At 40.3% G+C, this 17,914-nt stretch overlaps 1 protein-coding gene across 1 annotated transcript in view; it reads right to left on the reverse strand.

Moving 5' to 3' along the window:
• Nucleotides 1-17,914, reverse strand: part of TSPAN3 (tetraspanin 3) — a 79,353-nt gene that overhangs the window by 12,696 nt on the left and 48,743 nt on the right. The window contains exons 2-3 of the mRNA XM_037131229.2: nucleotides 448-639; nucleotides 140-214 (exon numbers count right to left, since the gene is read on the reverse strand). Coding sequence (XP_036987124.1) covers nucleotides 140-214; nucleotides 448-639 — 267 coding nt within the window. The remainder of the gene's footprint in view (nucleotides 1-139; nucleotides 215-447; nucleotides 640-17,914) is intronic.

Below are 17,914 nucleotides of genomic sequence, written 5' to 3' on the forward strand. Positions count from 1 at the left end.
TAATTTCTGATGAACCTTAGATTTTTAAAGCAGTGGCTAAACTGAAAGCAAAAAAAGTGTTTATTTTGATAAAAATAAATGTGCTATTTCACTTGAAACAAACCACCTTTTAAAACATGAATCAGAGTAGACAACATACCTTTGCTCTGTAGACGTATCCCAAAACCACTACAACAACTTCTGTGACAAAAACTAAGAGGAGGATGATGACAAACTGCAAGGAAACATTGTCAAAAATTAAACACAAATGAAGAAATAGCAATAAATACTCTCTTGGTCAAAAACAATTATCTAAGATAACTGCTAGAAGTTTAAGACAAGTGCCAGTTCTGTTCCAACTTTAAGAACCAGTCTATGGAGTTTCGTGCTCAACTGAAAGCAAGCAACATAAATGAAATATTCTCACATTTTATGATGACTCATGTGGTATACGAAGGGCTAACTTACCGTGGCCAGTCCACAGTGGCTTTCCCGGATTGTGGCACAGCAGCCAATTAGTCCGATAATGAAAAGCAAAGCGCCTACAGCTATGATCACTACAGCAGGGATGAGAGTGTACACATCTTCAAAGAAGTGGTCATAATCATCGTAAGTGATGAAGACATATGCTCCCACATAGCATAAAATGCCAGCCGCCCCCTGTAGAAAACAAGGTCAGAATGCTGGTAAATCTCTAAGGCCTGCTGCTAAACATTCCTACTATTTTTTAGTAAGTTATAATTCAGTGAGATTTCCCATTGCTTTTAAATCTATCTGTATACTTTTTTTTAGAAGCTGAAGTTTTCTATTACTCATTAATAAGAACATTTCTTTTCTGATGTTGAAAAGTCTTCCAAACTCCATCACCTTTTCAAAAACTGCTGGTTCAGTTAGCACTAAGAAACCATGAATTCAGTAATATTGATGATAAGAATGATTCTCAAATACTCCGAAGATGATCTGTAGCTCAATTACAGTCCAATACAAATCAATGGGGTGCACACCACGGTTGCCCCCTCAACAAATGAGAAAATTAGATTTTGTGTGGCAGACTCAGTAACCCCTATCCATTCCCACTGGGGAAATAAAATATTATAATAACTAGTAACCATGATACCTCTTTCCAAAAAACTTGCTGACCTAGTTGAGGCTGTGAAATGGTAAAGCCAGGGGGCTCAGTTATAATGAATTCTGCAAACCCTGGGGTCTATTTAGTGTTTAGAACAGTGCTTCTCAAACTAATGTGAATAAGAATCATCTGAGGATCTTATTAAACTGCAGACTGACAGTCAATAGGCCTAGGGTTGGGGCCTAAGATTCTTCATTTCCACCAGGGGATGCTGATGCTGCGGATTCTGGGACTACACTTTGATTAACAAGGTTATAGAGCACCTAATGGGAAAATGATGCAGCAACTCGTGGCACAGATATGCCTCATTTCAGCTGCTGCTCCAGCCACCACGCTTTAGCTGCAGAGTTTCACATACATCCTCCTTTAGCACTGTCGACTTTGCTATCTCTGTGTTACAGCTCCATGCCGACAGCCCAATGCCACTTGCTTACATGTGAATGAGCAAATACAGTGTGAGGCTAAGTGTTAAAACGTTTGGTTTAATGAGTCATTAGTAGAGCTTTGAGATTTTTCACAGGAAAAGAATGATTTCACCATCCTTTAAAATTTAACATGTAAATCGTTAATCTTCAAACTACAAAACAGCCTCCGCCACGATGCTGAAAAATAATTCCTCTCAACCTGAAAACTCAGTTTATTTCTTAAGTCTATGAAACCAATAAGCTTGGACATTATCAGTAAATTTTCTTACATTAGGCCATTAGAATCACTGTCAGATCTGGTAGAAAAAGACTATATTTACATAAAGTTAAGAAAGCAACTTATTTTAAAGCAACTTTTTTTGAAGACAACTAGAATGGAGGCAATTTAAAAAAACATATCATTTTTAGAGGTTCTTGTCAAGATGGTGGAATAGATGGATACCATGACCACATCAAAATTATAGACTGACCTGAAGAACCATCTGAACACTAGCTGAACAGATGTTCTACAACCCAGGACATACGGAAGAAGTCACACTGAGACTGGTATAAGGGGCAGAGATACAAAACAGGCTAGCCCCACGCCCATGTGAATCAGCTAAGAACCAAGAGGGATATCTTAGCTGCAGAGGTGACCCCTGAAAAGCCAGGGGTCCCAGAGCCACCTGGACTCCCAAGCCTGGAACACGAGTACTGGGAAGAAGAGTTCCCACAACCTCTGGCTGTAAAAATCAGCAGAGATTCTGTCCCTCTGGGTAAAGGCTGGAAACCCAGGCAGCCTCTTAAAGGGACCGCACACAAACCATTACTCACTGGGGCTCACCTGGGGCTCTCTGGCTTAGGGACAGCATCTCTGGGGGCATCTGAGGCACACAGAGAGAAACTGAGTTGTGTGGCTCAGGGCCAGGGCCGGAGGGCTGCCACTGTCCCTGTGTTGAGTCCTCCTCCGACATGGCCAAACAAACACCACCTTTCCTGTGCCGAGCTCTGCTTCCACATAGCTAAATCTGAATCTCAGTTAGCCAAGTGAACACGGCTCAACCCACCCTGACAATTCCCTGAGACTCTAGTCCACCACAAGTTCCCTCAGACTTTTGCTGAGTGGCATCGAACTTGGCACTGGCACCAAATCTAAAATCAGCATCGACCTGATGAACAGCACTCACCACACCCTGCTGAACTCCTGAGACTCCACCTCACCCAACTCAGGGATGCCCAAGGCTCTTTCAGATGCTGAGTCCTATAGGCAGCCAGAAACCAGTGGGAGGTCTCAGGGTGCCTTGGACCTTCTGCTGACCTGCCACAGGCCTGGTTCTGGTGCCAGCCAGCACTGGTTCTCAGTGTGGCCTCTCCCATGCATATCTGGAATGAGCAGAGACAGTTAATAACCACAGATCACTTTGCAGCTCCTCACAGGTAACCCTACGTTGGCCACAAACTGTGTCTGACACTGGCCTACATGCACCTAAGCCCCTCCCAAGAGGCCTCAGAAACAACACACCCAGTGACCAGCTTCAAACTACAAGAGAGTACCACCTAACTAGCTCCACAAGTGGCATACCCAAAGGGTGGTATCAGCAAGCATCAACTTAGCTCAGGTGAACCCTACTCTTTAGGGTCAGCTCCCACACAGTACCTTGTATGTAGTGATCATAACATGACTTCATAGCCAGTCAGCCAGAGGGTCATCACCACCCACTGACATGCCAAGAGCAACTGAGGATCAACTACAACAGGGGGGCATATACAATCCACACAAGGGACACTCCTGGAGCACCTGGCTCAGGTAAACAGGGAGACTGTGCCACAGGGCTCCACAGGACATTTACTACATAGGGAACCCTGACAGGACTGGGAGATGCAGCAAACCTACCTAATACATACAGACACAGGGAGGCATCCAAAATGGGGAGACAAAAACATGCCCCAAGTGGAAGAACACAAGAAATCCCCAGAAAGAAAAACTAAATAAAACAGAGGCAAGCAATCTAGTTAATAAAAGCTCACAGCAATGGTTGTACAGATATTCAAGGAACTTAATGAGAACTTTAATAAAGAGATAATAAGCATAAAGAAGGACATAGAAACCATAAAAAATACAGTCAGCAGTGAAAAATACAACTGAAATAAAGAATACACTGGAAGGAATTAATAACAGATTAGATGAAGAAGAAGATTATATTAGTGATTTGGAAGACAAGGTAGCAGTAACACCCAATCGGAAGAGCAGTAGGGAAAAAAAAAAAATGAGGATAGTTTAAAGGACCTCTGAGACAACATCAAGTATAACAACATTCACATCATACATCTACCAGAAGGTAAAGTGAGAAAGCAAGAGATCTGGAACCTATTTGAAGAAATAATGAATGAAAACTTCCATATGCTGGTAGAGTCAATAGACAAACAAATGTAGGAAGTTTCAAAGACGATGAATCCAACAGGCCCACATCAAGTCACATCATAATTAAAATGATCAAAAATTAAAGACACAGAATCTTAAAAGGCAGCAAGAGAAAAATAATTACCGACATGGGAACTCCCATAAGACTGTCAGCTCATTTCTCAATAGAAACTTTAAAGGCCAGAAGGGAGTGGCATAAAATATTCAAAGTGATAAAAAGTAACAAAGACTACTCTAACCAGCAAGATTATTATTAAAACTGAAAGAGAAATAAAGAGCTTCCCTGACAAGAAAAAGCTAAGGAGTACATCACCAACAATCCAGTATTACAAGTAATGTTAAATATTTTTTTTAAAGGGAGGGAGGAACTAATAATAATAATAATAATAATAATAATAATAATAATAATAAAAAAATGGCAAAAACTATGTACCTATTCTTGATCACTTTTGATGTAAATGCAGTAAATCTTCCAATCAAAATACATTGGGTAGTTGAATGGATAAGAAAAAAAAATAACATACATGCTTTCAATAAGAGTTGTGATCATAACATGATCACACCTATCTTTCTCAACTATTCCAAAGAATTCAAGAGTAGAGAAGACTACCAAGCTTATTTTATGAAGCTAGCATTACCCTGATTCCAAAACCAGATAAAGACGTTACAAAAAAAGAGAAAATTTTAGGCCAATATCTCTGATAAACAATAGACGTAAAATCCTCAACAAAATAGAAGCAAACCAAATAGTTACCAAATACATTAAAGAGAACATACACCATAATCAACAGGGATTTATTCCTGTTGAAAAATTGGTTTGACATCTGCAAATCAATTACCATGATATACCACATAAACACAATAAAGGATAAAAGAACATAATCATATCAACAGATACAAAAAAAGTATTCAATGAAAGCCACCATCAATTATGATAAAAACTCTTAGCAAAGTGGAAAGAGAGGGAACATACCTCAACATAATAAAGATCATATGAGGTCTGTCCAGAAGGTATCCAGCCACATAATATGAAAAATAGAGACACTTATTGAAGAAGATACAAGATACAAGAAATACTGTACATAAGACAATGATACGGACTTCTACCAAGATGGAGGCATAGGTGGAGACGCCGTGCTTTCTCACACAACCAAGTTTAGAGACAACAAAATATTAGCAACAGAAAACAGCCAAAACACAGAAAACTGAACTTTTCGGAAGTCTGATAACAATGAATTCTTCAGCCTGACCGGTAAGAGGGGCGAAGCCAGCAGCTGGCAGAGCGGGGTTGCACAGGAAAACTCGGTCAGACGGACTCAGGCGCACGGGTCTCAGGCGTGGGGTTGCAATGGGCGGACCCTCTGAACAACCCAGTGAGTGAACCAGTGAGCAACCCAGTGAGCAATGGCGGACCCAACGAGGGTGCAGGGCGGCAGGTTGACTGTGGTCACACATTTGTGTGCAGATAGACCAGTGAAGGAGTGAGCAGTGAAAGGAGTGAGCAGGCCCCAGCGCCAGGAGGCAGTACAGGGGGCCGCCATTTCCCAGCTCTGACCCCACCCCCACACGCAGCATCAAACCCAGTGACCTGGGCAACCCCGCCCTGGTGAACACCTAAGGCTCCGCTCCTCATACTTAATGAGCCTGAACAGACCAAAAATGGCTCAAGATGATCTCAAAGTCCCAGAGCCCATAACTTTAAGCGACAAAGAAATAGCAAAACTTTCAGATGCACAGTTCAAAATACTGGTGATCAGGATGCTCACAGACCTGGTGGATTTTAGCCACAAATTAGAGGAGCACCTGAAGGCTAAACTAATTGAAATGAATGGAAATGCACAGGAAACCAGTAGTAATGGAAAGGAACCTGGGACTCAAATGAAAATCAAAAACGGTGACGTTGCTCACAGAACCAAATGAAAAAGAAGGCCAAGAAAAAAAATGCACAAGGAACCAAACAGGAAAATATGAAGAAATAAGAATTCAAAAAAAATGAGGAGAGACTTAGGAACCTCCAGGACATCTTTAAACGCTCCAACATCAGAATTGTAGGGGTACCAGAAGGGGGAAAGGCACAGCCACCAGTGGAAAAGTTATTTGAACAAATAATAAAGGAGAATTTCCCCAATCTGGCAAAGGAAATAGACTTCCAGGAAATCCAGGAAGCTCAGAGAGTCCCAAAGAAGTTGGACCCAAGAAGGAACACACCAAGGCACATCATCATTACATTAGCCAAGATTAAAATGAAGGAGAGAATCCTAGAAGCAGCAGGAGCTAAGGGGACAGTCACCTACAAAGGAGTCCCCATCAGACTGTCAGCTGATTTCTCAAAAGAGCCCTTCCAGGCAAGAAAGGGCTGGAAAGAGGTATTCCAAGTCATGAAATCCAAAGACCTACAACCAAGATTGCTCTATCCGGCAAAACTTTCATTTAGAATGGAAGGACAATTAAAGTGCTTCTCAGATAAGATCAAATTCAAGGAGTTCATCATCACCAAGCCCTTATTATATAAAATGTTAAAGGGACTTATCTAAGAAAAAGAAGATAAAAAATATGTACAGTGAAAGGACAGCAAACTCACAGTTATTAAGAACTATACCTGAAACAAAAGCAAACTAAAAGGACAGCTAGATCAGGAGTGGAAACATAGAATGAAGATCTCATGGAGGGTTAGCAACAGGGGAGTGGGAGGAGGAGAAGGGGGGGAGAAGGTACAGAGAATAAGTAGCATAGACGGTAGGTAGAAAATAGATGGGGGGGCAAGAATAGTAGGGGAAATATAGAATCTAAAGAACTTGAGACACGTGGTCATAAACTAAAAGGGGGAATGGTGGGGGCCGGGGGGGTGCAGGGTGGAGGGGAATTAAGAGGGGAAATAGAACAACTGTAATGGCATAATCAATAAAATAAAATAAAATAAAAAATAATAATTAAAAAGGAAAAATAGAGGCTATCAGAGAATATCATGGAAAAAAAAAAAGACAATGACACCTCAGTCCCTTTCAAAGTAGGCACCTTGTGATCTCACACAGTTTTCCCAATCGCCATCAGCTGCCCTGTTATATTTTCCCGAATCTTATCAACAGTCTGAAATCTCTTCCATTTCAAAGGTGATTTTAGTTTCGGGAAAAGCCATAAGTCCCAGGATGCCAAATCTGGGCTGTAGTGGGGCTGAGTCACCTGAGTGATTTGACCCTGCACAAGACAACAGGATAATCCCCACATTTCTGTAGCTTAGCCATAATCTCCAGGATGACTTAAGCTTACACCTATCATTCATTTGCTCTCTCGCCCAACTTTGAATTAAGCCCACGTCCACTCTCCTTGGCTGCCAGGTTACTTAATGTAGTACAAACCATTCTCGTTAACGTTAACAATGGCTGGCCTTTTTCCAGACAGACCTCGTATATAACAAATGCACAGGTAACATTATACTAAATAGGGAAAAGCTAGACAAATTTTCCTTTGGATCAAGAACAAAACAAAGATGTCTATTTCACCATATTATTCAACACAGTATCAGAAGTCCTAACCACAGTAATAGGACAAGAAATATAAATAAAAAGACATACAAATTAGAAACAAGTAAAACTGTCATTATTTGCAGATGACATGATACTATGTATAAATAACCATAAAGATTCTATCAAAATAAACCTACTAAAACTGATAAATGAATTCAGCAAAGTAGCAGGATACAGAAATTTATAGTATTTCTATAAACCAACTGTGATACCAATAAACTATCACATAGAGAAATTAAGAAAACAACCTCATTTACAATTATAACAACAAAAAACACATCAGAATAAATTTAACAGGAAAGCAAAAGACTTGTACCTTGGAAAACTATATGAAAATGATGAAAAAAATTGAAGATGACACAAATAAATGGAAGCACAGACCATACTCATGGATAGGAAGAATTGTTAAAATGTCCATACCCAAAGCAATCTACTGATTGAATGCAGTCTCTGGCAAAAAACCAATGGCATATTTCACAGAACTAAAACAAATAATTCTAAAATTTATATGGAACCAGAAAAGACTGCAAATAGCCACAGCAATCTTGAGAAAAAACAAAGTTGGAGGTATCATACTACTTGATACCAGACTGTAAGACTATAGTAATCAAAATAGCATGGTACTCCTGGCTGATGTGGCTCGATGGCTTAAGCATGGGTCTGTGAACCAAAAGGTTGCTGGTTCAATTCTCAGTAGGCCACATGTCTCAATTATGGTCCAGGTCCCCAGTTGGGGGTTTGTGAGAGGCAACCAAACAATGTTTCTCTTCCTTTCTTTCTCTCTCCGTTTCCTCTCTCTAAAAAAAAAAAAAATCTTAGAAAAAATAGCATGGTACTGGCATAAAAACAGACTACATAGATCAATAGGACAGAATAGAGAGCCCAGAAATAAACCCACACTTATATGGTCAGTGAATATATAACTAAGGAGAGAGGATATACAATGGGGTAAAGATAATCTAGTCAATAAGTGGTATTGGGAAAATTAGATACAAGCAAAAAAATAAAACTGGACCAACTTCTTATACCATGCATAGAATTAACTCAAAAATGGATTAAAGACAAAGGTAAGAGTTAAAACATTAAACTGCTACAAAAAGTCAGAGGCAATACACTCTCTGATGTTGCTCTTAGTAGTATTTTTTTTCCTCACACATACATATCCTTGGGTAAGAAAAACAAAATAAAAAATAAATAAGACTATATCACACTAAAAAGTTTTTGCACAGAAAGGAAACCATCAACAAAATGAAAAGACAACCTACTAAATGGAAGAAGATATTCACCAACAATACATCCAATACAGGGTTAATATTGAAAATACATGAAGAACTCATGCAATTAAACACTAAAAAAAGTCCAATTAAGAAAACAGGCAGAGGACCAGAACAGATATTTCTCCAGAAAGGACATACAGATGGCCAATAGACATATGAAAAGATGCTCAATGTCACTAATCATCAGAGAAGTGCTAATTAAAATCAAAATAAGATTATTACCTCACACCTGTCAGGATGGTTACCATCAATAAATATACAAACAACTAGTACAGGCAAGAGTGTGGAGAAAAGGAAACCCTCGTGCACTGTTGGTGGGACTGCAAACTGGTGCAGCCACTGCGGAAAACAGTACGGAGTTTCCTCAAAAAATTAAAAATAAGACTACTTTAAGACACAGAAATCCCACTTACGGGTATTTATCTGAAGAAACTCCAAACATTAATTTGAAAAGATATATGCATACCTATGTTCACTGCAGCATTATTTAAAATCGACAAGATTTGGAAGCAATCTCAGTGTCCATAAAAGAATACTAGATTAAAAAACAACAACAACTGTGGTACATTTATACAATGGAACACTATTCATCCAAAAAAAAAGAAGGAAATCTTACTGTCTGCAATAACACAGATGAACCTGGAGGGTATCATGCTAAGTAAAATAAGTCAGAGCGAGACAAATAACATGATTCATTTACATATGGAATATAAATGAATGAACTAAGAAACAAAAGAGAAACAAACTCATAGATCATTTTTAATGGCTGCTACATGGGAGGGAGGTTGAGAGGCTGGGATAAAGAGGGAAGGGATTAAGAAGTACAGATTGATAGCCAGTTACAAAATAGTCACATGATGTAAAATATAGCACATATGGTCAATAATATTGTAATAACTATGCATGGTGCCAAGCGGGTACTAGAATTATTGAGGGGAGTCACTCTGTAAATTAAATGATGGTCTAACCACTACGCTGTATACCTGAAACTAACAAAATACTAAGTGTTAACTGTAATTAAAAAAAAAAATATATATATATATATAATATATCACCTTTAAACTCTTCTATGGATTCCAAGGGTCCCATCCCTAGTTTTCTTCCTATTTTTTGTTACTGCACGGTCTCACATTTTCCTCATGGACTCTGCTTAACCAGTAACCTCCAGGAGTAAGTCCATCAGAGCCCCACTCATTTCTCATTTTGTAGGCTCTCCTTGGGCTACACCAGCCCTGGCTTCACCAATCACTGCAGCTCATTACCCACACAGCATGTAATCTCAGAACTACACACAGCCCTGGAAAGCACCACAGATACCTCACCCTCGACCTACCCCAAACTCTCCCTGCCTTTCTGCCCTTCCCCATCTAATCTTTCCTTACATTCACATTACAATAAAAGGTACCAAACATCTAATTTTTCTAGTCAAATGTCTGAGCTAATCTCTCTTTCCTTGTGATACCTCTATATCCCATCAATCACCAAGCTCCTTCAAGTTTACTACTTCCAAAAGACTGCTTGAATATCTTAACTGCTCTTTAACCCCACTGCAATGCTTCTGTCTTAATCTGGGCTCACCCTAATCCTTACTTGCTGACCCTCTGTGTCCCTTGCAAAAATACAAACCAGACCAAGGTGTTAGCTTGTTTAAAATCAAGATGGACTAAGGTGTTACTCCTTGTTTTTCAGCCTCAAACTCTATTAACGCCCTGAAACACCTCAAACACCCCGAACAACAGAGAATTGTTACATCTAAATGTACCACAAATTCTTTCACTTCTTCATATCTGCTGCTCTCTTTGGAATGCCCTCTCTTAATCTGCCTGAAAACTCCCTGTCACCCTATAAGATTCAATTTAACACCACTTCTTCCTTTTGGAAGCTATTTTTGACCATTTCAGGTGGAATTAGGTGCCCCCTGTCCACTCATATATCACCCCCTACATAGCTCTAACAGGATATTTACTAACAACTTTTACAATTATAACTCTACCTGTCTTAGTATGCCTACAGGTCACAAATTCTACCCATCTGTATCACCATCCAGCACCTAGAACAGTACAAGCGCACACGGCAGATATCAGTCAAAACTTATTGAGTGCACTTCATCTCATCCTGTTCCTTGAAATTGTCCTCCCATCTCTATCATAGGCCTTGGTTTATATTTGCTTTGTTTCTCTTCATCCAATGTTTATAGCTTTTAGTTCACTATGATTTGACGACTTAATCCAGTTACTGAGTTCTTGACGGCCAACACTTTTGGAGTACAGTATTTTATAAATGCTTTATTCACAGCAACCATCCCTGTTCAAAAGTCCTTAGAGTTCACTGACATACTTATTTGGGGGGGGCATATCATTATGTAATGAAGGCAGGCACAGGAGAGGGACAATAGCCTAGTAGCTTGAGTATGTTAATCACAGAAGTACGTGGACTACTTAACACTCTTACCATATACTACTGCTTCTTGACTGTGTGACATAAACACACGTGTGCACACTCACACACGTTTTGCTCAAGTAAACACTTTAAGTCCTCAAAATGAAACAGAAGAAATCCTAAATATAAATCAATCAAACTTGTCCAATTTGTCTTCATTTGTCATCTTCTGGACTCTTGGATTTTCTTACTTTAAAAGATAGTATTTCTTAAAAGGCTTGAATTAAAATGAATTCCATTTTTGAGCTTCTAGGAAGTGAAATTTTAGCCTTCCACAAATTTGAATGAAAGTAAAATATATAAACTCAATGATTAATCTGAAGCAACTAATCTGTTGAAGCATAAACTCAACAACTAATCTGAAGAATCACTTGAATTTTAAATACAAAAATAAATAATTTTCAACCTAAAGACAGTCCTGTGAGGCTCACACTTGATGTTGCCTGGTCCAGATTCAGTGCTCCCAGCGCTGCACCCATATGGACGCCCTCACATGAAACGGGGACTGTGAGACGGCAAAAAAACAAACTGACATGTACGGACAGCAATAGGAGGCCAATAGGAAATGGCATTTGTAAAGCTGCCTATCTTTTCTGATAGAAGTTTCTTTTCCCTGCTGCAGGCCAGTCAACATCCAATTCACACAGCAGAGCTGAGAACATAACAGAGCTCTATTTTTGGCAAGAGATAGTGGGAAGCAACTTGTTAGTGACACACATCAAAGCAGAAACTGCACTGATTGCTGATAGTAGACTACATAAATCAAATTACTCATAGAGACTCTGTTTCCTAAATTGAAGACAACTTCAAAAATTTCTTCTTTTAATGGCATGTGTATATAGCTCTTTTATCTTAAGTTGTATAATAAACAACTGTTGAAGATAATATCAGTTTCTTTGAAAATACAGAGTAGGTATGCTAACAAGAGCTGAAGACCTAAAAACAGCAATAAGCAACTGCTTTAATGACACCCACCATCAATACGAAAAACACGGATAGAGCTATATGACAAACGGAAGAGTGGTTACAAGTAATTCCTAACTGGTATGCGTGAGAACTCTGTAGTCTCGTAGGTTTTTCACATAGGAATTGTGGCTGTTAGAAAAGCTACAGTTTGTTCTTTATTTCAATGTGTCTGGTTATTTTGCTGATAAAAATAACTTGAGGGGATGTGGGGGAGAGGGATAATGGGGGAACATAGGGGAAGGGCCAACAAAGATCATGTATAAAGGACACACGGAAAGAGCCAAAGGCGGGTAGGTTCGAGGGTGGGAGGCGGGGATGCGGGGATGGGGGGTGGTGGTGAAAATGGAGACAACTGTACTTGAACAACAATAAAATTTTAAAAAAAGAAAAGCTACAAAGTGAGCAAGGTTAAATATTCTTTAGAGGGTCATGATGGAGTTGGGACCTATCAAAGGATCTGAGCTTCGCCAGCTTTGCCAACAAAGCAGCTGCAGAGGGGGAGGGAGCAGCAGAGGAGATGAAATGTAGAACCTGGAAGCAGCTGAACTGCTTCAGTCACCACTGAAAAAATCTGAGTCTGTAAGGAAGATGTGTGAAAGGGCAGTATACTAAAAATATTCAACCATGTTAACGAAGCGGGAAAAAAAAACACAAAACCTTAAGGTAAGACCAAAAGCTGAAACTACAGAAAAAAAATTTTTTTTAAAAACCACTCTTCTTTATCTTTTAATACACTCATGCTAAATTGAGTCACAGAATTTTAAAACTTTAGGAGAGCAAGAGGTTTTCCACAACACCGTGCTCTTTCCTTTGAAAAATAAAGCTATTCTATTGCAGAATTTCAGAAATATGAATTCCAGAAGCATGACACTTTATTTTGCCCTTTAACCTTCCACTGCATACACACAGATGTGAAGTCTCTTTTACGTAAGAAATTGCACTGTTACATGAAATAGCTTTTTCTATAGTTTAGAAACTAGTTTTTTGGCTTTTTACTCTTCAAATTGTCTGTGAAAGAAACACCTGATAAAATGCTAATGCTACTAAATTCTTTAATTTTCTAAGGAAGAAAATTAAGTAAAAGGTGACACATCAACTGCAGTGAAATATGCAACATTGTGACATACTACAAATAAAACAGACTTGGTACAAGCTAAAAGATAGAACAGTTCTGCTGTGAAAGTGTATCTACATGGAAATTTAGAAATGTGAAGGCGGAAGCATCCCACAGAACATTTGGGTGAAGATAGAGCACAGAAGCTATTTTCTTGGTATACAGCAGTCATGGGTTCATGTCTGTAATTGACAAGAATCAGGACAGCATGAAGACAAGGGACCATCTATCTGATGTCATTCGGCTAAAAGCACAGTGTCTGACAAGTTCCTGCCTAAATGCTCCTTTGGTAATTTTTTGCCTTAAGAAATCAATTTGTAAAATAGAAGTGACTGGAATGCTGGAGAACAAAACAGTCAAGACTGAGAAAAAACCGACTGTATTCTAGGTGTTGTAAGAAAGCATATTTTTAAAGGGAAGCAGAGGGGGGAAATATCAGTGGAAATTCATCTTCTGTGCCTATCTTTTAAATTTTAATTCAGAGTTTCCTGTACAGCCATATGTACCTCACTTCTCTCCTGCAAAGAATGCACTGGTAATCCTGCAGAGTGCATTTCTGACAACGTCCCCAAACTCCATCCTTGTGCCATTACAAGTGTGTTAAAAATCATCTTAACTCATTTAGCATTCTAATGATCATAATCTTCTCTAGTTCAAACATGCTGTTTCAACTCTTACGTGGATAAAATACGTCATATAACACAATTACTCCTTTACCAAGTTCAATGCCAGCATATTTTACTTACGTTCTTATCAACTTTCAAGAAACAAAGACAATTCAGAGATTTCAAATCCTTTTTAAGAAATTAGGGCCTGGCTGGTGTAGCTCAGTGGATTGAACGCGGGCCTGCGAACCAGACAATCGCGGTTCGATTCCCAGTCAGGGCACATGCCTGGGTTGCAGGCCGATTCCCTGCAGGCCAGTTCCCAGCAGGGGATGCACAAAAGGCAACCCTACATTGATGTTTCTCTCCCTCTCTCCTTCCCTTCCCCTCTAAAGATAAATAAATAAAATCTTAAAAAAAAAAAAAGAAATTAAAGTTACTCTTACCAAGAATTTCTGAAGCTGTTAAAGTAATTATACTATTTTCTACCTAACAAACTGGTCAGTAATAAAGCCAAGATTCTAAGATGTGTAACCATACAGACAAAAGGGTCCTAAGGTTGGAGAAAGGTTACTACAAAATAATCTTTTTGGAAAGCAATCTGGAAACATAGACCAGCCTCAGCATTGACGCTTTTGTACCTACGGACTGCACTTCTGGGAGTCTCTCCTTAAGGAAATAAATCAAATAGAAACAAAGGTCTGTACAAAAGGTACACTCATCAAAATGCTTTAGTATTATGACAAAATTCTAGTAGCAAAAATAAAAATAAAAGCCTGGCATCCTAATGCTTACATTAGAGCCCTTAAGTACTTTATAATAAAAAATTTAGGGGCTTTTGGTCAAGATGGCTGAATTTGCCTCTTCCCACAACTATACCAAAATTACAAGTAAACTGCAGAACCACCACGGTTGAGAAGAACTGCCCAATTTCTAGTTGAAGTCCTACAACTAAGGATTTACAGAAGCCACATCAAGACTGACAGAAGGGTCAGAGGCTCAGAATGGGGTAATTCCACACCCATGTGTAGCAGTTAAAAATTGGGATATATATCTTGGAGCAGGGGTCCCCTCTTAAGAGCAAGGGATCCTAGCCCTACACCAGGCTCCCAGCCCAGGGTTTCAGTATCAGGAAGACATGTCCCTATAACTTCTGGCTATAAAAACCAGTGGAGACTATGGCTGAGTGAACCAGAGGGATTCTGGAGTCCCAGGTAGCCCTCTTAAAGGGCCCACAGAGGCTTACTTGAACTCATTCACTGAAACAGCAGCTTGAAAGGTACCATGAACATATGGGGAGGAACTGAATTGTTTGACTTAAGGGCAAGGGCTGGAGAAGCTGCTTTCTCACAGGGAGAAGTGCTGGCAGAGGCCACTGTTCCTTTGCTGAGCACTCTCTCCACTCAGACTATGCCTACGGGCAGGTGCCATATCTAAGTACCCATCAACGTAGTTAACACTTCTCTGGCCTGGTGATTCCCCAAAACCCTATCCCACTCAACTTACAGGTCCACCAAGCTGCTTCCAGTAACTCTTCCATAGAAACAGCCTGTCTTGGCTCATGCTATAGATTTTCCTAAAATCTCTCAAATTTTTACAAACCCAAACAAGCAGCATCTGGCTTCAGCTTGCCTGGCACCTCTTGCTAAGCCGTCCTAAGCCCAGCAGTAATGGCGACCATCTGCAGATCACTTTGTAGCTCATACAGAGAGGCACTGGGCAGGGCATAAGCAGCGTCTGACCTTGTCCTGTACCAGGGTCCCTCCCAAGAACACCAGAGCCAACACATCTGCTGGCAAGCTTCAGACCACACCAGGACAACACCTAACACCTCCACAAATGATGCACTGAAAGGGCACACTCAGCAGGCACCAGAGACCCGCTGCAGCGAATCCTGTTCCATAGGGGCAGCCCCTACACAGCAGCTACTCCACTGCAGTCCTAGCCAGTCCTCACAACCAATCAGCCTGAGGGTCCACTCCTCCCAATGACTTGCTAACAGTGATCAAGGCTCAACTATGACAGGAGGGCACACACAAACCACACAATGGACACACCTGGAACACCTGGTTCAGGTAACTAGAGAGACTGTGCCAATGGGCCCTACTGGACATCTACTAAACAAGGCCAAATTACCAAGACCAGGAGACAGAGCAACTCTATTTAACCTATCTAATTCAGAAAAACAAATACAGGGAGGCAGCCAAAATTAGGAGACAGACACATGTACCAAATGAGAAACTGAACAAAATGGAAAAAAAAAGGAGATAAGCAATGTATGTGGTACAGAGTTCAAAACATTGGTTATAATAATACTCAATGATCTCAGTGAGATCTTCAACAAAGAGATAGGCAACATATAAATGAAATTAGAAAAAATAACCAGTCAAAAATGAAGAATACAATGTCTGAAATGAAAAACAATGGAAGGAATAAACGGTAGGTTAAATGGAAGCAGAGGATAGAATCAGCTATTTGGAAGACAACGTAGCAGGAAACACACAATCAGAACAGCAAAAAGAAAAAAATCCAGAGGGCAGAAGATGGCAGCAAGGTAGGTGGGAGGTGAACCCAGTTGCTCATGCACCCAACTGGGACACCTACCCGACCTTCTGAAGAACAGAGTGAACAGACAACAGAATCCCAGCTTATATGAAGTTTGGAAGCCAAAGACTGCAAAGGACGTTGAAAAACAGATGGTAAAGAGATTGAGTAGGCCAACAGAAAGGTCCCTGGGACCTGTGCCAGGACCACAGCTTCTGCAGGAGCTCTGGAGGAGAGCCAGATCAGGGATTATAACTTCACAGCTTCCTTCCCTCCCAGAGTAGAGAAGCCAGTCCCACACCAGGCTTCTTGAAGTCACTGGGGGGGCGGGGGGGGGGGAGATAAAGACTGAGTGGGAAACGCACGGAGGTGGTGTCCCTGGCTAGGACAGTGGTCGCCAGCTGGGGCAGTACCAGAGAAACTGAGCTGGGTGACACCTGGAGAAGGAAGAAGAGTTGGGTCACCATGGACCCTGACCCAGATAAGTCTCTGGACTGGTCAGAGTTGGGCTGTGTGAAAAGCTGGATACTTGTTAAGAAAGGCAGGCAAAAACAACAGGAATTTACTCAAAAAAGGCTCTCGGCCTCTGTTAAAGGAACTCTTCTACACCTACAGCAAAGAGGGAGGAGGGGTGGGAGTTCCTCCCACTTAGTGAACCTCTCGGACTAACCAAAGGGTGCCACAACGAGGTGATTAAAGGCACTGACCTTGGAGCATAAAGACAGAGAGTGCAGCGCTCTAAGGACTTGGGCTGGAGGTTGGACAACTGCGAACTTGGAGCCCAGGCCAACCTCCCCCAGCACAAAACCACCAGAAAGGAAAAAAAGACAGAGCCCAGCACCCCTCTACCTGCAACATCCAGGAAGACTAGCAGAACCCGCTTGGTGGGTTCAAAGTCAGCTGGAGGTGGGGTTTTTTTTTCTTTTTTTCTTCCATCAGACACCAACTGAGACAAAATTCACTTCGCTGTCCTGCGGGACTTGCATTTTATTTTTCACTTTTTATTTTTAGTTATTATTTCTTTCATTTCTCTTAGCTTATTTTGATTTCACTGTTTGACTGGTTTTCTTAGTTCTCCCTTTCATATTGTATTTTAATTTCTCTTCCTTCACTTCACTTGTATTCCTATAACACACTATTCTTGGTCTTTTACTATTTATTTTTATTTGGATCATATATAACTTTCCATATTATTGTTGATTCTGTTGACATACAGCACCCTTCTCTGGTCGTGGTCTATTTTACTATCATCCTGAGCTTTGTTACTGTCTTGGTTAATTTCATTCTCTCGCACACTACACCAAGTTCCTACCCCTTTCTCTCATTATATCTCGCCATCACACCTAGCATAAGCACTCTGCTTTCTGGAGTCAAATCACATTGTTTTCCCCTCTACCAGGAGTCTTATCTCTTTTTCACCTTTTAAAAAATTGGTTAGTGGGTTAAAATATCACCGTTATTACTGTACACCTGCAAAGGACCTCCTACCTGTTCTCTACTGCATGGTACTT

Source organism: Artibeus jamaicensis, unplaced genomic scaffold, assembly GCF_021234435.1.
Source record: "Artibeus jamaicensis isolate MK-2021 breed Jamaican fruit bat unplaced genomic scaffold, CSHL_Jam_final scaffold_286, whole genome shotgun sequence".
NCBI lineage: Eukaryota > Metazoa > Chordata > Mammalia > Chiroptera > Phyllostomidae > Artibeus > Artibeus jamaicensis.